Genomic DNA, 22,439 nt, shown 5'->3' with positions numbered 1-22,439 from the left:
GCTCCCCAGCCTGAACTCTACCTGTTACCTGGAGCTCGCAGGAGACCTCCGCATCGTATGTTTACGCCCGAAGATCAACAAACCCCTCAGGAGGATTTTGGAACGTCCGCGTCACATCCAAGGCTAATAGGCAGAGACCTGGATGAGAATGAGCCTTCAGGAGAATTGAAATCTTCCGGTTCTTCTTACCAAGCACATGTTGCAAAGAGTCCTGACATACAGAACGGCTACATATCATGTGACCGGCCCCAGAATACAAGCCGCGAGGTGAACGCGAAGCCAGAGGATTGTAAATCGGATCATTTTCCACACCACCCCCACCGTACCAGGAGCCCAGACATCACCAACGCCTGCAGTCCTCTTCGCCCGAGGACGCCAAATCCAGGAGGAATCACTGACTCCAGGCAATTTGAAGCCAATGCTTTATCGCAGGAAGCCCGGAGGACAAGGAGTCCAGGTTTCAGCAATAGCTGGGAGCAGGAGACGCCCAGCAAATCCCTTCGGAACGCAAGGCAGTCCAATCAAAAAATATTCAGAAATCAAGAGCAAGAGCATCGAGTGTGTCAGAGGAAGAAAGGTTCTTGAATTGGAGATTAATAGAAATCTTAGTCCATTTGGCACATCACGCCTGAGACAGTGTTCCTTTTTGCAAATGAGTCTAAACACTCGATTTTGCTGTTTTAAATCTGTCATTTATTCAGTGGGTTTCTTTAAATATTTAGCTTTGAAAGAATATGGGAAAAACAGCAGAGAAATAAATACAAAGGTTCTATACGAATGCCCAGCATTGTGACAGGATAACACGTTAACTGAATGATTCAGCTTCTCTGGACACTTTTGGCAAATTTCAACAACACCTTATATTTCCAGCCTCATGGACTAATGCAGAAGGAGGCCATTCAGCCCATCGAGCCTGTGCCGACCCTCCGAAACAGCACCCCACCCCGCTCTATCCCCGTAACCCCACCTAAATCCCCGTAACCCCACCTTAACCTGCACATCTTTGCACTGCCCACCATCTACAAGGCGCAAGTCAGGAGTGTGATGGAAAACGGCTCCACTTGCCTGGATGAGCACTGACACTTCCTTATCAATCGACCACTTGGCACCAATAATGCTATTTTTACCATCTGAAATGCTTTTATCGTTCTGAACAGAGCGTTAGGTTCATAGTTAATCACCAGTAAATTCGGTGTTAATTTTCCAAGTCCAACACCCTGTCCATACATGCTAGTGCTGCCTAAATGAACGCATACCATCCTTTCCCAGGCACAAAAGTCTCCTCTACCAAACAAAACTAAACACTGTTCCTCATGGGAGTTCTCATTTACTGTTGCTATCTCGCAGATTATTGATTTCTCTGACTGTGGCCCTAAAATAAGACACAGATCCTCACAAGGGCAGGTCTGAGGCTCGGGATCCTGTGGCGAGCAACATGCCTCCTGACTCCCAAATCCCGTCCAGCATCTGGTCAGGAGTGTAATGGAATACTCTCCACTTACCTGGATGAGTGCGGCTCCAGCAACACTCAAGAAGCTCAACACCACCCAGGGCAAAGCAGCCCCGCTTCGTTGCTCCTCCTTCCACAAACATTCACTCCCTCCACCACCGAAACACAGTAGCTGCCGTGTGTACCATCTACAAGATGCACTGCAGTAACTCATCAAGGTTCAATAAGGGCAGCACGGTAGCACAAGTGGATAGCACTGTGGCTTCACAGCTCCAGGGTCCCAGGTTCGATTCCCCGCTGGGTCACTGTCTGTGCGGAGTCTGCACGTTCTCCCCGTGTCTGCGTAGGTTTCCTCCGGGTGCTCCGGTTTCCTCCCACAGTCCAAAGACGTGCAGGTTAGGCGGTTTGGCCGTGATAAATTGCCCTTAGTGACCAAAAGGTGTTAGGGGTGGTGTCGGTGCAGACGCGATGGGCCGAATGGTCTCCTTCTGCACTATATGTTCTATGGTCCTGCGGCAGCACCTTCCAAACCCACGACCACTACCATCTAGAAGGACAAGAACAGCAGATACCTGAGACCCCACCACCTGGAGGTTCCCCTCCGAGTCACTCACCGCCCTGACTTGGAAATATATTGGCCGTTCCTTCACTGTCGCTGGGCCAAATTCCTGGAATTTCCACTCTCTCAGCACTGTTGGTTTTCCCACACCTTAGGGACCGCAGCGTTCGAGAAGGCGGCTCACCACCACCTTCTGAAGGGCAATAAATGCTGGGCCTAACCAGCGAAGCCCACATCCCGTAAATGAATAAAAAAGTGTTGAGAATGGTGTTGAACATTGTGCGGTCATCAGCAAACATCCCCACTTCTGACCTTACAATGGAAGGAAAGTCATTGATGAAGCAGCTGAAGGTGCTCGGGACCTGGGACAGTCTGTATCACCCACCCTACTTCAGTTTCTTTCAGGGCCCCATTGGAGCTGAATTTGATCCCTGAGACTGCAGCAGCCTCTTAGTACTGAGAATAGGAAGATTGGTCAGATTAATGTGTGGCGAAAGGGATGGTGTAGGAGGGAGGGTTTGGAATGTTTATATCATTGGGACAGTTTCTGGGGAGGAGGGACCTGTACAAGCTGGACAGGTTGCTCCTGCACCGGAACGGGAATGGTCGGGCTGTTGGGAAGATTTTAGACCATAAGACATAGGAGCAGAATTAGGCCCATCGAATCTGCTCCGCCAGTCAATCATGGCTGATATTTTCTCATCCCCATTCTCCTGCCTTCTCCCCATAACCCCTGATCCCCTTATTAATCAAGAACCTACCTATTTCTGCCTTAAAGACACTCAGTGATTTGGCCTCCACAGCCTTCTGCGGCAAAGGGTTCCACAGATTCACCACCCTCTGGCTGAGGAAATTCCTCCTCATCTCTGTTTTAAAGGATCGTCCCTTAGTCTAAGATTGTGTCCTCTGGTTCTAGTTTTTCATGCAAGTGGAAACATCCTCTCCACGTCCACTCTATCCAGGCCTCGCAGTATCCTGTAAGTTTCAATAAGATCATCCCTCATTCTCCTGAACTCCAAAGAGTACAGACCCAGAGTCTTCAACCGCTCCTCATACGACAAGCTCTTCATTCCAGGGATCATCCTTGTGAACCTCCTCTGGACCCTTTCCAAGGCCAGCACATCCGTCCTTAGATACGAGGCCCAAAACTGCTCACAATATTCCAAATGGGATCTGACTAGAGCCTTATACAGCCTCAGAAGTACATCCCTGCTCTTGTATTCTAGCCCTCTCATCATGAATGCTAACATTGCATTTGCCTTCCTAACTGTCGACTGAACCTACACGTTAACCTTAACATTATTTGGCTGGGGGATGGAACACAGAGTAGATAAACAGTTGGGAGTGCGGTTCAATCAAATATAGAAGGAAAATTAGATCAGTCCTGCAGGCAGAGAGAACATGGGCTGGACAAGGCACATGGGAGGATCGTAAGGCTAAATTGCATCTATTTTAATGCAAGGAGCCTGCCTGAAAGGCAGATGAACTTAGAGGGTTGATCAGCACGTGGGAATGTTGCAATCACGGAGCCATGGTTGAAAGAAGGGCAGGATTGGCAACTCAAAATGGGGGTGGGGGGATGTAAGAGAGGTGGGGGGCGTTGCAGTATTGATAAAAGAGACCATTACTGCAGTAATGATGGATGATGTCTGAGAAGGCTCATAAAATAAGGCCATATTGGCGGAGCTTAGAAATAGAAAAGGGTGATCCCTTTGCAGGGATGATACTCGAAGCCTCCCAACAGTCAGAGGGAGATAGAGGAGCATATATGTAGGCAAATCACAGAGATGTGAGAGGAATAGGCTTATAGTAGTCATGGACTTCCAACTTCGCCAATGTTAACTGGAGTCACCCGAGTGTGAAAGGATTTGACGAGGTGGAATTTTTAAAGTGCATCTAGGAGAGCTTTTGTGCCAGTGGGGTGGGGTTTCATGAATAGGGTGGGGGATTGGGCCTAGGTATGGTGGTCGTTCGGAGGGTTGGTGCCGAATCGATGGGCCGAAAGGCCTTCTTCTGCACGGTAGGGATTCTATGAATGAATAATTCTGTAAGTTTCAAAGTCATTATGGAAAGGGATGAGGATAGTCCAGAAATCAAGCGTCTGAATTGGGGGAAGCCTGATTGCAATGTCGTTAGACAGGACCTGACCAATGTAGACTGGGGGCAGCTATTTGCAGGTAAATGTATCTTTGGAAAGTGGGAGTCGTTTAAAACTGCAACAGTGAATAGTCAGGGCCAACGTGTTCCTCCAAGAGTGAAGGGCAAGGGTGGCAAGTCCAGAGAACCCTGGCTGTCAAGGGACATCGAGGGTTTGATAAAGAAAAAAAATGGAGCATATGGTGAGTGTAGAGCACTGGGAGTATCGAGGGTGCTGAAAAATTAGGAGGGCAAAGAGGGGCCACAAATATCATGGGCCAGCAAGATTAAGGAAAACCCCAAGACATTTTATAAGTATATTAAGAGCAAGAGGATGACCAGGGAAAAAGTGGGGCCACATTAGAGACCAAAGGGGCCACCCCTTAAGTCAGAGGATGTGGGTGAGGTCTTAAATTCATGTTTTTCATCTGTACTCACCAAGGAGAAAGAAATGAAATGAAAATCACTTATTGTCACAAGTAGGCTTCAAATGAAGTTACTGTGAAAAGCCCCTAGTTGCCACATTCCGGCGCCTGTTCGGGGAGGCTGGTATGGGAATTGAACCCACGCTGCTGGCCTGCCTTGGTCTGCTTTCAAAGCCAGCGATTTAGCCCTGTGTTAAACCAGCCCCTATTTTCTGGAGATTGCAGTTGGGACGATGAAGTTCTAGTGCACGCTAAGATTAATAAGGATGAAGTATTCGTTGATTTAATGGGCAAAAAGGTGGATAAGTCCCCAGGGCCTGATGAGATGGGATACATGGCAAGTTGGCAAATTGGATCCAAAATTGGCTTGTTAATCGGAGGCAAAGTGTGATGGTGGAGAGTTGCTATTGTGATTGGAAGCCTGCGACCAGCAGTGTACCACAGGGATCGGTGCTAGGACCCTCGCTGTTTGTGATCTACATTAACGACTTGGATGTGAATGTAGATGGTGTAATTAGTTTGCAGATGACACTTAAACTGGTGATGTTGATAGTGAGGAGGATAGTCTGATATTGATCAGCTGGTAAATTGGGCAGAGCAATGGCAGGTGGAATTTAATCCTCTAAGTGTGGGGTGATGCATTTTGGGAGGTTTAATAAGGGTAGGATAGACACAATGAACGGTAGGTGCTTAGGGAGTGCTGAGGAACTAAGGGACCTTGGTGCACAAGTCCATGGATCTCTGAAGGTGGCAGCACAGGTAGATAGGCTGGTGAAGGAGGCAAACGGAATGCTTGCCTTCATTAGCCAGGGCTAGATAGGAGCATGGAGGTCTTGGTACAACTTTTTCAAACATTGGTTAGGCCACAGCTGGAATATTGGGAGCAGTTCTGGTCGCCACACCATCGGAAGGACGTGATTGCACTGGAGAGGGAGCAGAGGAGATTCACCAGGATGTTGCCTGGGATGGAAAGTTTCATGCGAAATTGTTCTTTAGTGTCCAAAGATGTGCAGGTTAGGGGGATTGGCCATGTGAAAATTGCTCTTTAGTGTCCAAAGATGTGCAGGTTAGATGGGGTTGTGGGGATAGAGCGGGGTAGTGGGCCTAGTTAGGTTCACTTTCAGAGGGTCGATGCGGACTTGATGGACCAAATGACCTCCTTCTGCACTCTAGGGATTCATAGTAGGCTGTGGACCAAGTGCAGGTAAACGAGATTAGTCTAGATTGGCATTTGATAGCTGCCATAGACATGGAGGGCCGAAGGGCCTGTGCTGTATACCTAACTCGATGACTCCACTGCAGTGAATCGTGAGTGAATCATGGATCAAGTGCTGAGGAGCTAGGATTGGCCCTGAGACCAATCCAACCAATTGCAACCAACCCAACTCATTCGTACCAACAATTTGAGAAAGCGTAGCTAAGGAAATGCATACATACACTTACCTAATTCTGTTGCTATAAGTGAACATTCTTTTGCAGAAACTGTTGCCATAGGAGTTGCGCAGATGGACATTACTTCAGTTTCAAAGGAAAGCAGAATTCTGAGCAATAGTACAAGGGATTCAGGGATACCAGAATCACTGGACGAGAGAGATTTGGAATATTATGAAAACCAGAAAAAGAAGAGGTGAGAATGTCTGACTGGAAACTCACCATTGATTAATTTCCCTTTGCCACTGATCAATTTCTGTCTGTCCTTCATTGATTTGTTTCCATAATTGTTTCAATGCTCCTAGTTCAAAACTGTGTTAATGATTCAAGAACTGTTCCAATTCTGCTTTGCAGTCAGCAAGTAAATCAGGCTCCAGAGTCTACCAATGCCGGACAAGGAACAAATCAGGTATTCATTGTGCTTCCAGTAATAAAAGCAAAATACTGCAGATGCTGAAAATCTGAAATAAAATCAGAAGGTGCGAGAAAAACTCAACAGGTCTGGCAGCATCTGTGGAGAGCGAAACAAAATTAACGTTTCGAGTCTGTATGACTCTTCTATAGACTCTTCTGATTGTTTCAGTCCCTCTTAATTTTATAGAATGAGACGTCTTGTTGCACCAGGTTAAAATCCATTAGGTTTGTTTGGAATCACTAGCTTTCGGAGTGACTCACCTGCTGAAGGAGCTGCGCTCCAAAAGCTTTTTTAAGAATTAAAAAAAATGAATCCCGCACTCACCATGTTTAATTTTCATCTGTTTCCTTTTGCTTTAGACGCAGAACGATGGATATTCACCTGTTACGAATCAGTATTCCCTTCCTCCCCCACCACCTCTACTAACTTTCAGTCTAAAGTCCCAGCTCGAATCAGTTCCAACAGACAGTAAGTAGCTAGTGTGACTTCAAATTTACATTTCTGGCTAGACCGAGGGAAATAAATCAAGGCACCCGGAGCCACTGTGGGAAAATGACATTGGGGGAGAGCTCAGCCATGATCAGGCTGCTTGGCAGAACAGGTGTGAGGGGCTGAATGGCCTCCTCCTGCTCCTGAGAGGAAATGAGACCCAAGTGGGAAATTGGAACAGCGGGGAGAAGCAATACCCCCCCCCCCCGTCTCAGGGAATTAGTGGTGAAAATCCGAGAGCCGGTTGGGAATGTGCATCCGGATTCTTTCCCACTCCTCCCTCTCCCACATTGGTGAGCCCAGTCTCCAATCAGCTTTCTTGTTGATGAGATGGGGGAAGGGTGGAGGAAGAGATAAAGCTGAAATAAACATCGTCCAGAGGTGGTTTTGCATGGGCAGCGTGGTGGAGACCCTCCGTTACAACTGCTTAATGTACACAACTGCTTAACGTACACGTTGGGTAAAGAAGGGGGCTTCAGCAAGCAGGTAGGCAGGCTCCTGTGGAGAAAATAAAGTCATTGCCCTTGAACTGAGAGCCTTACAGGTCAAGAGCGGAAAATCTCATGAGGCCCAAACTGCGTTTTACGTCGGCGGGGAGTGCCCCATGATTGTCCTCCCCCCCTTCCTCCATCAGGGAATCCTGACATTCAGTGTCAGGAACAGCATAATAACCAATTTAAATTGCAACATCAGGCCCCTCCCTCACCATCCATTCCAGAATCCATTCATGTTGGCGTAAAGTCACGCCAGCATGAATTCTGATTGGCCTCCCACTGCGTGCACCTGGTGGGCGGGCTCTCAGAGCAGCTCAGGTGAGTGCATCGCTCAGGATGAAGCGGGTGGTGCCAGGCAGCGCCCCCTGGCATTGGCCAGACACCGTCCCCTGGCACTCTTGTGCTGGGTGGTAACTGACGCCCCGATATTTAAAAAAGTGATTTGCTGCCGGGGCGGGTGATGTCGTGGGACCCACCCCTTCACGTTTTCTGCACTATGTTCCTGACAGCACTGCAGGGAAGGTCTCCCTTGGTGCCAGGGGCTTCAACGCTACCCGCCTGCTGCCACACTGTGCTGAAATAAGGTAACATTCCACATGTAGGCCAGACCAGGTAAGGATGGCTGATTTCCTTCCCTCAGGGCCGTTCGTGAACAAGATGGGTTTTGAAATGATAATCAATGGTAGTTGCCGTGGCCAACATTACTGGGACAAGCTTTATATTCCAGATTTATGGATGGAATTGAGATATCACCAGTTGCCGTAGTGAGGTTTGACCCCACGTCCTAAGAGCATTAGCCTGGGCCTCTGGTTTAGCACTGTTGCTTCACAGCTCCAGGGACTCAGGTTCAATCCCGGCCTCTGGTGACTGTCTGTGTGGACTTTGCACTTTCTCCCCGTGTCTGCGTGGGTTTCCTCCGGGTGCTCCGGTTTCCTCCCACAGTCCAAAGACGTACAGGTTAAGTGGATTGGCCATGCTAAATTGCCCCTTTGGGGTTACGGGGATAGGGCGGGGGAGTGGGCTTACGTAGAGTCCTCTTTCAGAGGATTGGTGCAGACTTGATGGGCTGAATTCCTCCTCCTGCACTGTAGGGATTCTACGATTCTCTGATCATTAGTCTAATGGCATTACCTCTGCGCGGAACGATCTCGCCACAAGTTTAAGGGACACAGTGAGAAGGCAAACGGATGCGTTAATCTTCCACAAAATGACTAACCTGTTGGACTATTTGGACTCTTCCCATTTGGGGAGGCTCCTAGGTTCAAATCTACCGCCAGGCCCGGCTGCACTCTGCGATGTACCTTGAAGCATTTCTACGAGTGAAGGCTCGATATAGATCCAAGTGTTTTCCATTTTCTTACTTTCAAAGGGTGTAACGATATTCTGAGCGTCACGTTGCATGTTCTATTTGCAGAGGAGCAGCTCATTGCAGAAATAAATGTGACAAAACAAGAGAGAAAATGCCTTGAAAAGACCAGGGAAGAACTCGTGAGGAAAGCAAAAGGATTGTTATCGCAGAACCGGTTAAAGCGAAACCAAGGTGAGGTGCTGTTAATCAAACGCGTGTGGCTATAGAAGGAAATAAAGATGAATTTACTAACTCTCCAAACAGCTTACACAACACCCCTGCTCTTTTTGGGAGGTGACCTGGAATTTTGATATTGATGCGACCATCAATTCACTCAAAGACACGCGGCGAAGTAAACCGTGGTTTTAATCAGCTTAGAACTGTGCCTGCCTGCGACCGGTACAACACTGAAGGCGGCCCCGCAGGTCAGCTGCTCTTATACTTCCTCTAAAGGGGTGGAGCCATGGGGGGAGCTCGTACATGCCCCAACATATCCCCTGTGGGTGAAGCCACACAATGGCCCGTAGGTGGAGCCCACAGGGTTAATAACACAACATAATACAGTGCACGGATGAATTATCAGTAATTATACATTCACCACAAATATTTACCTGAGTGGGCAGAGGGAGGGTCCACAGTTTAACTTTCGATCTGAAAGGCAGAACCTCCGACAGTGCAGCACTCCCGCAACACTCCGCTAGAGCGTCAGTCCAGATTCAGCGCTCGATTATCTGCCCAGGCACTTTGCTTTCAGAGAGTGAGGGTGCTAAGGAGCAAACCACTTTGGGTGCGAGGGGAAGCGATAGTCTTCTTTCTCTTTCACAGCAATGAGATGCTTAATTCACCAATAGTGTCCTTACTGTCCTGTGGAATGATGAGATTCTTTCCGGTTCTCCTGCCACTGAACAACGTGTGAGTCAAACTATCCGTTGTGAGGAGGATCTATCCTCTTCGACGAGGCAGAAATTTTGGTGGTTGGAGGTTGCATATAACGACTCTCCCTTTGACGAACCAATCGCCACTTAAAACACTCAGTATGACATCGTGTAGGGGTGGCATAGTGACGGTAATCCAGAGGTCCAGGCATAGTGGCTAGCACTGCTGTCTCACCGAGCCAGGTTCAATTCCAGCTTCGGGTCACTGCCTGTGCGGAGTCTGCACGTTCTCCCCGTGTGTGCGTGGGTTTCCTCCGGGTGCTCCGGTTTCCTCCCACAGTCCAAAGATGTGCAGGTTGGGTGGATTGCTCCTTAGTGTCCAAAGTTGTGCAGATTAGATGGGGTTAGGGGGATAGGTCAGGGGAGTGCGCCTCTGTCGGGTGCTCTTTCGGAGGGTCGGTGCAGACCTGATGGGCCAAATGGCCTCCTTCAGCACTGTAGGAAGTCTATTGGATTCTATTGAATGCCCTGGAGACATGTGCCAGAAATATTTGAACATGCTACTTGCTATGTACAGATGGCCCGGAGTCAAAAGGTTGTGGGTTGAGCTTGAGAGAAGAGGATCTGGCAGGGTCAATGATTTCAGCCGTTCAGACACAATATCCAGTCTGTCGAAATTGATTTTGCTGCAACTTTGCCGGAATGCTTGTGGCTCTGGCTTCAAGATGCACACGGGCATTTGTTCACCAGTCCTGCCATTGAATCTGGAGCATGAGGCGGTGTCATCGAATGGCCAGCGTTCGAAGGCAGGACGAAGAAAACGGTTCACAGACACTCTGAATCTCGCCTTGAGACAATGCAACAGTGATATGAATATGTGGGAGGAGCTTGCTGCCAATCATTCAGAATGATGACAGCTTGTCCATCCAGCTACGTCACACTTTGATTGACAGTGTCCTAATGATGAGGCAGGACATTGACTGAGAAGGAAAGGGAGGGAAGGAAATGCTGCATTCTGGATCCCACTATCTGGTGGGATGTCATCCTCCACGTTCCCAAAGATTTTTGTTAACATTCTTTCATGGGTTTCGGGCTTCGCTGGCTAGGCCGGCATTTATTGTCCATCCCAAATTGCCCCTTGAGAAGTTGGTGGCGAGCTGCCTTTTTGTACCGCTGGAAGCCAGGTGGTGTAGGTACACCCACAGTGCTGTTAGGGAGGGGGTTCCAGGACTTTGGCCCAGTGACAGTGAAGGAGCAGCGACATTTTTCCAAGTCAGGACCTGTGGATCCAGATCGGTCTGCAGGTTCACATGAAGACCCATGACAGAAACTCGGTGCCCCGACTGAGCAGATGCCATTCTTGATTCGAGGGAAGGCCACTGGTGAAAGGTTCAAATCCCACTGCAAACAATTGAGTATAAAATCTCGGGAAAAACCCCCCCAACTATTATCCATCGATCAAATCACAAACACAAATCACCTGGCCATCAGCGCATTTCTGTTTTTTCAAGTATTCTGTGTGCAAATTGGCTACTGAGGTTTCTAATTACGACGGCAACAAGCATTTTGAACTGACTCCATTGGCTGCCTTTTGTCCTTTCTGTATTATCCTTCTGTCCGACAGTTCGTGACAAGTGGAAAAAGAAATACTTTGAATCGAAGAAGGTGACCATTCCATTGGAAGAAACATCTAGCAAGTTACGTCAAGAGCTGGAGACATATTATCTGAAACTGCTACATCAGCTCGAGGCACGGGACACAAGGAAACAGGACCAAAAATCGGCGAGTAATTCAAAAGTAAATGCTGTTCAATCAATTTTCGATCAATTTATTCTATCAGTGCTGGGACTCGACTTTTTACGATTTATACAAATAAAACATAGAACATTACAGCGCAGTACAGGCCCTTCGGCCCTCGATGTTGCGCCAACCTGGCGAAACCAATCTAAAGCCCATCTACACTATTCCATTGTCATCCATATGTCTATCCAATGACCATTTAAATGCCCTTAGTGTTGGCGAGTCCACTACTGTTGCAGGCAGGGCATTCCACACCCTTACTACTCTCTGAGTAAAGAACCTACCTCTGACATCTGTCCAATATCTATCTCCCCTCAAATTAAAACTATGTCCCCTCGTGCTAGACATCACCATCCGAGGAAAAAGGCTCTCACTGTCCACCCTATCCAATCCTCTGATCATCTTGTATGCCTCAATTAAGTCACCTCTTAACCTTCTTCTCTCTAATGAAAACAGCCTCAAGTCCCTCAGCCTTTCCTCATAAGATCTCCCTTCCATACCAGCCAACATTCTGGTAAATCTCCTCTGCACCCTTTCCAATGCTTCCACATCCTTCCTATAATGCGGCGACCAGAACTGCACGCAATACTCCAAATGTGGCCGCACCAGAGTTTTGTACAGCTGCAACATGACCTCATGGCTCCGAAACTCAATCCCCCTGCCAATAAAAGCTAACACACCGTACGCCTTCTTAACAACCCTCTCAACGTGGGTGGCAACTTTCAGGGATCTATGTACATGGACACCGAGATCTCTCTGCTCATCCACACAACCAAGAATCTTACCATTAGCCCAGTACTCTGTATTCCTGTTACTCCTTCCAAAATGAATCACCTCACGCTTTTCTGCATTAAACCCCATTTGCCACCTCTCAGCCCAGCGCTGCAGCTTATCTATGTCCCTCTGTAACTTGTAACATCCTTCCGCACTGTCCACAACTCCACCGACTTTAGTGTCATCCGCAAATTTACTCACCCATCCTTCTACGCCCTCCTCCAGGTCATTTATAAAACTGACTTGTGATGAATGGCATGGTTGTTAAGTTTGCTGATGACACTACGATGGGTAGGATCGTAAGATGTGAAGAGGACACAACGGGATACAGATAGATCAAGAGGGTGGGCAAAGACCTGGCAAACAGAGTACAAAGTGGGAAATTGTCCAATCTGCCGGGAAAGATTTAAAAGAAAGAAAGCATATTATCCAAATTCAGCGAATTTGCAGAACTCTGAGATGCAGAGGGCGATGGTTGTCCTCGTGCATGCATTGCAAAGGTATGCAGGTACTACAAGTAATTAGGAAAGCAAATAGAATGTTATAATTTATTGTGAGGGGAATTGATTAAAAACGTTGGGAGGCTATGATTCAGTTATGCAGGGTATTGGTGAGACCAGGGGCACGATCTAACTGAACTCAACAGAGTTGAGCGTGGTTAGCCGGGTGAGGTGATCATTTGGGGTTTGGGGTTAGTCAGGGGATGGAATTGAGTGGTCAAGGGTGTGTGGAGGTCCAGTATGAACATACGAAAATATGAACTAGGAGCCGAAGTAGGCCATTCAGCCCTTCGGGTCTGCTCCGCCATTTAATAACATCGTAGTTAATCCATTTGTAGTTTGAGTTCTACATTCCCATCCACCGAACAAGAATCTATCTACCTCCGCCTTAGAAATATCCATTGTCCCGCCCTCACGACCTCCTGAGGCAGAGTTCCAATTCACACAACCCTCTGAGAAAATAAAATTCTCCTCATTTCTGTCCTTTCACAGTAACGTTGTTGCAGTGTTAATGTAAGCCTACTCGTGACGAGGATTATTATTATTATTGTTATTAAAAAGGGCAACTTCTAATTATAAAACAGTGCCCTCTTGTTCTGGACTCACTCACATCCTTTTCACGTCCACCTTGTCCATGCCGCTCAGGATCTTATGTTCTTCAATCAAGGAATCTGGAGCACGGTAGCACAAGTGGATAGCACTGTGGCTGCACAGCGCCAGGGTCCCAGGTTCGATTCCCCGCTTGGGTCACTGTCTGTGCGGAGTCTGCACGTTCTCCCCCTGTCTGCGTGGGTTTCCTCCGGGTGCTCCGGTTTCTTCCCACAGTCCAAAAACGTGCAGGTTAGGTGGATTGGCCATGCTAAATTGCCCTCAGTGGCCAAAAAGATTAGGAGGGGTTGTTGGGTTACGGGGATAGGGTGGAAGTGAGGGCTTAAGTGGGTCGGTGCAGACTCGATGGGCCGAATGGCCTCCTTCTGCACTGTATGTTCTATGTTCTAAATCTCCTCTAAACTGCCTTCAACGCATTTCCTTAATTAGATGACCAAATCTGCACACAGTATTCGAGTTGTGGATTCACCAATGCCCTGTTCAACCGAAGCATAGCATTCCATTAACCTTCTTAATTATTGAGGATAAAAGTAAATTATTGTGGAATCTGAAACAGAAACAAAAAATACTGGACAATCTCAGCAGGTCCGACAGCAGCTGTGGAGATGACGAATGTGATATAAAATATTTGTTTAGAGATATTAGTTACTGTAATGTAGAGATAGGCCAGTCTCATTCTGGTGAGTTCACAGACAAAGGATTTCAGAACGCATGGCAAAGCAAGGGGGAGGAGTGTCAAGCAAAGGAGGAGAAAAGGATGCTGGGTAATAGGGGGCCAGAGGAAGGGATTGGAAATGAGCCAATTAGGATGTATGGCCAGGTCAGGAGGGGTATAGGATGACCTATGTTAATCGTGTATGTGAAACTTGATGCCATTTGAATGTATCAGTAGAGACTTCTTTGTCCTACAGACTCACTCGATTCCGGAGGTACAGAAGGCAGGATGTGTTTTGTACCGCTGTGAACTGAGTCAGACTTGCAAGTCAAATAAAATAACTAATGCTATACCTGCAAATCCATCTCGACTTTTATTGAGGCCAGACTGACGGGTAAAGAAATTTATGGTTTGTCAGAGAGAGAAGAGTCATCCGGACCTGCTGAGATTGTCCAGTATTTCCTGTTCTGGTTTTGATTGATTGATTGATTGATTGATTTATTGTCACATGTACCGAAGTACAGTGAAAAGCAGTTTTCTGCAGCCGAGGGAGCGTACACAGTACGTACAGAGTAGACAAAAGAATAATCGACAAAGTACATTGACAAATAGTGATTGGTTACACTGAGGAACAAGGGACCAAACAAAGCAAATACATCAGCAAGAGCAGCATAAGGCATCGTGAATAGTGTTCTTACAGGGAACAGATCAGTCCGAGGGGGAGTCATTGAGGAGTCTTGTAGCTGTGGGGAAGAAGCTGTTTCTATGTCTGGATGTGCGGATCTTCAAACTTCTGTATCTTCTGCCTGATGGAAGGATCTGGAAGAGGTCAATTCCTGGGTGGGAGGGGTCTCGACAAGGCTGTCAGCCTTCCTGAGGCAGTGGGAGGTGTATACAGAATCAATGTGGGGGTAGCGAGCTTTTGTGATGCTTTGGGCTGAGTTCACCACACGCTGCAATTTCTTGCATTCTTGGGCCGAGCAGTTACCATACCAGGCTGTGATGCAGCCGGATAGGATGCTCTCTATGGCACATCTGTAGAAGTTTGTGAGAGTCGATGCAGATATGCCGAGTTTCTTTAGCTTCCTTAGAAAGTAGAGACGTGTTGGGCTTTCTTGATTTGCATCAACGTGAGTGGACCAGGACAGACTGTTGGTGAAGGTGACCCCCAGGAACTTAAAGCTATCGACCATCTCCACTTCTACGTTCAGGTACTACGCTCCCTGAAGTCGATGATTAGTTCCTTGGTTTTATCGACATTTAGAGAGAGGTTGTTTTCGGTACACCATGCAACCAAGTGATCTGTCTCCCTTCTGTAGTCTGATTCGTCGTTGTTTGAGATACGACCCACCACAATCGTATCATCCGCAAACTTATAGATCAAATTGGAGTTTAATCTTGCCACACAGTCGTGTTTGTATAGGGAGTACAGTAGAGGACTGAGCACACATCCTTGTGGGGCCCCGGTGTTGAGGACTATTGTGGAGGAGGTGCTGTTGCCTATCCTGACAGATTGCGGTCTGTTGGTGAGGAAGTCGAGGATCCAGCTGCACAGGGAGGGGTCAAATCCAAGATTGCAGAGTTTGGTTATTAATTACTTGTTGTATGTGCAGACCATGTTTTTTTGTCTCATGCAGTAGAGCACCCAGATCCCTCTGCACCTCAGAATTCTGCAGTCGTTCTTCATTTCAGTAATACTCTGCTTTTTTATTCTTCCTACCAAAGTGAACAGCGTCACTTTTTCCCACATCTACTTCATCTGCCAAATCCTTCCCCACTCATTCAACCTATCCATATCCTTTTTGCAATCTCCTTGTGTGCCCTTCACAACATGCTCTCTTACCTATTTTTGTGTCTTGGGGGAGAGATTGGGGAGGTGGGTTTTGTAGTCGCCCCGGAGTTGCATAGGGTTTTAATCTGCCCGACATTTCCTGGGCATCACCTCAGATAAGCACATCAGAACTGTCTGAAGTCTCTAACTCCAACTGAGAGTCAAAGACCTTCAAGGAGGTTTCTGGGGAACATGGGATTTGCTCCATTGGAAGTTCAAACTTCCTGGGAAATTCCCATGGGGATCAACACGACAGGTATCCACTGTATATGACGTGCATCTCCAGTTGTACCGAAGGCTCTGGGCCAACTTTATCTGTGAAGCTCTTGGGAATGGTGGGGGAAGTGTGAAGGGCATCCGTACAAATTTAAACAGTAATGATGTTCTCTTCCAGAATGAGTTTATTATTCAGATTACAACACTCAAGCATGAAATTGATCAGCTGTACAGAAGTGTGGAAAACGCCAAAATGAAACTAATTACTGAGATAAAGGTACAGTAATCCCGTGACGTACATAAATGCCATGGAACTAACACATAAAACTAGCACCGAGTTATTTTCACGAAACCGTGACAGAGTTGGAACTACATCAATACGTTCTTGGGAAGGTTTGGTACATATTAAACCATAGAATTGTTACAGTACAAAAAGAGATCATTCAGCCCACCTTGTCTGCGTTAACCACAAAAGAGACAAGCCACTCATTTTAACCCAATTTTGCAGCACCTGGTCGGTAGCCGATATGTTTACATATCTACAGCTATCTCAACCTGTCAAACAATTAACGTAAATCTGTGTGTTCTGGGCCAGGGTTTAGAGAACCCCAAAGTGTATCATGGAGTTCACCTGACCCACAACTTTTAATAGATTGTGGTATGGGGAGCACACGGCCCACTCTACAGGTGTGGTACAGCAGAAATGGAAAAGTAATTTTTAAAGCAAAACAATGTTTATTCTATGAACTCAAGTTAACCTTTTTGAAACATACAGTGAACATCGTACCAACCATCAATTCAAATACAACCCCCAAAGAATACAACACTAAGTAATCCTCAATAACTTCCCAAATAACATCCAGAAGACAGAAGAAACACCTTTCAACAGAAGCACATCAGCTTAAAGTCACTACTGAAAACATAATTCTGAATGCACCAAATGATCAAGAGATAGTCTTTTGATGGCAGAGAGATCAACAGTACACCTGCTCTGTCTGGCTTCAGCTCCAGCACTGAAAACGAAACCAAAAACACACCCTGCAGCAAAAAGCCTAAAACGAAAGTAAAAAGCTGACAGACAGCCCAGCTCCACCCCCTCTCTGATATCACTGCAGTAATAAATACCCATTTCTTAAAGGTACTCTACAGATATTTATGTACACACCCATTTCTAAACACCCATTTCTTAAGGTACTGTCACATGACAAGTGCATAATTCGATCTATTGAATCAACAAGTCAAACTTGTAATTTCCACGGACGTTAAATTCGAACCATAAAAGGCCATTTAACCCATTGTTCATATGCTGGCCATTTCAGAGAGCTATTCGATTAGCCCCATTCTGCTGCCCATTCCCCAGAGTCCTTTAAACACCAATCCAATTTTCTTTTGAAATAGTATTTTATAGTTTCTCTTCCATGTTTTGCAATGATAGAAAATGAATAATAACCTTTGTCTTTCTGTACTTTTGCCACTGTAATGTTTCCAATTATCCCGAACCAAATCCCTACAATTGTTAGGATGCCAGACACCAGCCTGCCCGCCCGCCTGCGATGCTCTGGCTCCGATGGGCCGAGTTCCTGATGGTGTGGGCCACTTGTGGTCTCAGCGGCGGGGAACCTGGCGTGCCGGCTGCGGACAGTGTCCAGCGCTGCCACACTCACCCAAGGTCCGTGCCGCTGGCCGGGGGGGGGGGGGCATCTGCTAGAGTTGGAGGGAGTGGTGTGGAGTGGCCAGGGGGTGGGCTGTGGGGTTGGGCTGGGCTGGTACGCGGTCCAGCACGGCCAGCGCCATGTTTTCCGGCGTGACTGGTGCGGGTGTCGGTGTGCGCGGTTTCCGCTTGTCAGCCCTGTGCATGTGCGGCTGGGACCTGGCGATTATCCGTTCGTTCCCCGCGCGATCCGCCGGTGTTCCAGGCAGCACCGGTGCTAACTGGAATCGGTGAGGGTTAGCACCGATCTTCTCGCTGTGAAACACCATGGGTCTTCCGCTGGCATTGGCACTGAGCCACGGAAACGCAGAATCCAGACCATGGTATATTAAAATAAACTTTATTACTAACGTAGTGTTACCAACTTTAATATCATAAGGACAATAGCTTATAATTACTAGTTAAACAATGCTTAACAATACAATAAAGCAATTGCTCTTCATTTCCACTCAAACAAAACCCATCTCAGGTCAAAATCCACTTGTAAATATAGTTAGCAGACCCAAGAACGCCTGCACGTTTTGCAATGCTGACGTACCTCTTTCAGCATTTTCTGTAGCCTGAGAAATGTCCAATGCTCCAGTCAAGTTTATTTCTGTCTCTGCTAGTAATCTTTTTTGTATGTTGAGGTTATTCACGCCACAAACTAATCTATCTCTCAACATATCATTGGGTGTTGATCCAAATTCACATTGCTCAGCCAACTGCCTTAACTGTGCCATGAATGCTGAGTTTGTCTCCCCTGGGTTTCCTATTGTCGAATTAAATTTGTATCCCTGCATAATCACTGCTCGGTTTTGGGATGCAGCGCTTCTTGGCTAACGCTATGAGCTGCTTTTGTACCGGGGGCCTCTAGAGTTGCCGAACCTCGAATGAGATCGTATGTCTGAGCCCTGCAGGCTGTTAGAAGGATGATTTGCTGTTGCAGCAATGGTTTTTAAAAGGTGTTCGATGCGAGGACGTCTCCCCTGCTTTGTGGCAGATGATAGAAAGGGCTTTGATTTACCTTGTCGCCAGATGTAATAGCTGTGAAGGAAAGACAAGCAACTCGACAGATAAACGAGCAAGGGATTTACTGGGTGCAAACAGCTATATACAGCACAGAGATGAGAATGCTTCTGAACTCCAGAACTCCCGGTCTCTAACTGTCAGTTCCCACTGTCAAACAGTCGCCTCTCCGCGATTGGTCCGATGGGTTATGTGACCCATGATAACTCCCCCCACAAATGAGACACGTCACCACAGTTACCAACTCTACACATATACCAGCTGGTGAGGATTGGAACTGTTACTACGGAATAGAATCTTTAAGAGGAAGCTATTCACATGGACATTTATTGACATGATCATTATAAAAACAATGTATTGAACGAGTTGATTGGGTATTTTACGTATGAGGCTATGGGAAAAACATTCTGGTTTCTGTTCAATGTTTGGCTGAATAAGATAATTAAAGTTGCCATTCAGTTAAGTAGATCTTTGAAAAATATTATAATAACCTCTATTGTCTTTCCAGCTGAGAAAACAGACATCGACAGAACTCCGAGTGCTCCGCGCTGAGCTGGCTCAGAAGAAGACCCAATCGTCCCTGAATCGCCTGCATGGTGGTTCTGTACCTCACAGTTTGAATGCTTCAACATCTTAGTCAATAGCGGATTATCCAGGCCTTGATCTTCACGCTGCCTGTGTGGGATCTTGCTACAAACAGCTTTCACGTTTGCTGATGTTTCAGAGCGAACACATTTCAAAAAGCACCTCACTGCCTACGAAGCATTTTGGGACATCTCATTGACATTGTCTGGGCAGTGAGGGTTGTGGAAGATTGTGGTCAATCCTAAAGGACAGAATATCTTCCTTTTCAATCCTTTCCAAACATCTGCGAGCTGAGCAGGTCTTGCGGCTCAGTGTGGGGCGTCCCATGTCTCTGGCCGGGGGGGAACTGGGTTGAAGCCTCGCTCGAAGGCCGGAATTTTCCAGCCGTTCTCACCGATCGGATTTCTGGTCTTGCTGACGGTTAAAAGAACGGGAAGTCCCGTTGACAGCGGTGGGATCAGAAGGTCCCACCTCTGCCCACTGGTGTGCCACCTCCGTTGCCGTGATACACACTCAAAGGCTTGTGGGCTACCGAAGGAGTCTTCATGACAGAGTTGAAACAGGTTGATAAATTAGCCAGCTATTCCCAAAAGTGGTAAACATAGAAACATGGAAGATAGGAACAGGAGGAGGCCATTCGGCCCCTCGAGCCTGCTCTGCCATTCATTATGATTATGGCTGTTCCCGCCTTCCCCCCATATCCTTTGATCCATTGAGCCCCAAGAGCTATATCTAACTCCTTGCAATCATACAATGTTTTGGCTTCAACTGCTTCCTGTGGTAACGAATTCCACAGGCTCACCACTCCCTGGGTGAAAAGATTTCTCCCCATCTCAATCCTAAAGGCTTGTCCCGTATCCTGGTTCTGAACACCCCCACCATCAGGACCACCCTCCCTGCATCTACCCTGTCGAGTCCTGTTCGAATTTTGAAGGTTTCTGTGAAATTCTTCTGAACTCCAATGAGCATAATCTCTCCTCACATTGTCTGTCCCGCCATCCCAGGAATAAGTCTGGTGAGTGAACCTTCTCTGCACGCCCTCTGTAGCAAGAACATCCTTTCTCAGATAAGGAGACCAGAACTGCACACAGGGGCTGGTTTAGCACAGTGGGCTAAATAGCTGGCTTGTAATGCAGAGGAAGACCAGCAGCGCGGGTTCAATTCCTGTACCGGCAGGAATGTAGCGACTAGGGGCTTTTCACAGTAACTTCATTGAAGCCTACTTGTGACAATAAGCGATTATTATTATATTCCAGGTGTGATCTCACCAAGGCCCTGTATAACTGCAGCAAGACATCCCTGCTCCCAAAGATGTGCAGGCTGGGTGGATTGGCCTCGGTAAATTACCCCTTAATTGCAGAAAGAAAGAATTGGGTACTCTTTAAAAGAAAAAAGTCCCTTTGTCTGCGTGAGTCTCACCCCCACCAACCCAAAAAGATGTGCTGGGTAGGTGAATTGGCCACGCTAAATTGCCCCTTAATTGGAAACAATGTTTGTTCTGTTACCAAATTTCCCTATTCTTGTTGGATTCCTTCGTGCCACGTGTTACGTCTCTTCCTTTTATTTTCTGGTATCAATCCGCTTCATCACTAATCTGAATTCCTCGGGCAGCACAGTGGACCAGTGGTTAGCACCGCTGCCTCACGGCGCCAAGGTCCCGGTTTAGATCCCGGCTCTGGGTCACTGTCCGCGTGCAGTTTGCACATTCTCCCCGTATCGGCGTGGGTCTCACGCCCACAACCCAAAGATGTGCAGGGCAGGTGGATTAGCCAAGCTAAACTGCCTCTTAATTGGAAGAAAAAATCAATTTGGTACTCTAAATTTATAAAAAATAAATCTGAATTCCTACCTTCTCCTTTACCTTTGATTTTCTAATTTTCCATTGAAATGAACCCTCTTCCTGACTATTTAGTTTAAAGCCTTATCTATGGCCCTAGTTATGCGATTCGCTCGGACTCTCGGTCCCAGCATGATTCGGGTGAAGACCGTCCGATTGGAACAGCTCCCTCCTTCCCCAGTACTGGTGCCAATGTGCCATGAATTCAAACCCATTTCTCCCACACCAATCTTTGAGTCACTCATTTCCCTCCTTAATCCTATTGGCCCTGTGCCAATTAGCTCGAGGCTCAGGTAGTAATCCAGAGGTTATTACCTTTTTGGTTCTGACTTTTAACTTAGCCCCGAGCTGCTCATATTCCTTCAACAGAACCTCTGTCCTTATTCTACCTGGATCATTGGTATCTACGTGGTCCACGACAACTGGATCTTTCCCCTCCCTCTCCAACCTCTTCTGGAGCCCCAATGTGATATCCTGAATCCGAGCCCCAGGTATGCAACACAACCTTCGGGATTCTCAATCCTGGTCACAGAGAATAGTGTCAATGCCCCTAACTATACTTACCCCAATTACAACTATATTTCTCTCCCCCCACTTGAATGGCTCCCTGTACCATGGTGCTATGGTCAGTTTCCCCATCCTCCCTCCAGTCCCTACTCTCGTCCACACAGGGAACAAGAATCTCAAACCTATTAGACAACGTCAAGGCTGAGGCTCCTGCAACCCTACTGTCATGATATGCAAACATGCAACCAATGAACACTCAGAATAGGACACATCCAATGGGCAGCCAGGACACTCAGAGGTGGCATCACCACAAGGGAGCATGACTTACACACTACAAAAGAGATGAGGCACTCACACCCTGCCTCTTTCCACAGACAGACATCTAGAGAGTTAGACAGGGTTAATCAGCAGCATCACACCCCAGCACATGGCTTAGAGCAAGCTGGTACAGTTAGACTGAGTTACTTCAGTTAGATTAGCAGAGAGTCGAACTCATTTGAGGACTGTGTTAATAGTTCAATAAACACGTTGAACTCATTTCAGAGTCTGGAGCATCCTTTAGTTAAGACTGCATCAAGTAGCAGCCTGTGTTATCCAAAGCAGCATAACACAACATGGTACCATGTTCAATCTATTTAGTTCAACTCAGCAAGATCCGTGACAACCAGCTACTGAATACAGGCACGATGGACAAGATTCAGGCACCTCATCAGCTCAGGACCACCAGCAATCTTAGTGCCAACTGGTGTTCATTCAAGCACAAATTTCAACTATATGTGGAAGC

At 47.1% G+C, this 22,439-nt stretch overlaps 1 protein-coding gene across 1 annotated transcript in view; it reads left to right on the top strand.

Moving 5' to 3' along the window:
- spata1 (spermatogenesis associated 1) overlaps positions 1-22,192 on the top strand; it is an 88,559-nt gene extending 66,367 nt beyond the window's left edge. Inside the window, exons 5-12 of the mRNA XM_072510346.1 lie at positions 1-577; positions 6,050-6,197; positions 6,356-6,410; positions 6,776-6,884; positions 8,814-8,939; positions 11,247-11,419; positions 16,186-16,284; positions 19,235-22,192. Coding sequence (XP_072366447.1) covers positions 1-577; positions 6,050-6,197; positions 6,356-6,410; positions 6,776-6,884; positions 8,814-8,939; positions 11,247-11,419; positions 16,186-16,284; positions 19,235-19,363 — 1,416 coding nt within the window. The 3' untranslated portion in view covers positions 19,364-22,192. The remainder of the gene's footprint in view (positions 578-6,049; positions 6,198-6,355; positions 6,411-6,775; positions 6,885-8,813; positions 8,940-11,246; positions 11,420-16,185; positions 16,285-19,234) is intronic.
- Positions 22,193-22,439: the final 247 nt, after the last annotated feature.

The sequence above is a fragment of the Scyliorhinus torazame genome, chromosome 7 (genome assembly GCF_047496885.1).
Source record: "Scyliorhinus torazame isolate Kashiwa2021f chromosome 7, sScyTor2.1, whole genome shotgun sequence".
Taxonomy (NCBI): Eukaryota; Metazoa; Chordata; class Chondrichthyes; order Carcharhiniformes; family Scyliorhinidae; genus Scyliorhinus; species Scyliorhinus torazame.
The sequence above is the reverse complement of the archived record's forward strand: the minus strand, read 5'-3'. Positions and strand labels throughout refer to the sequence as shown.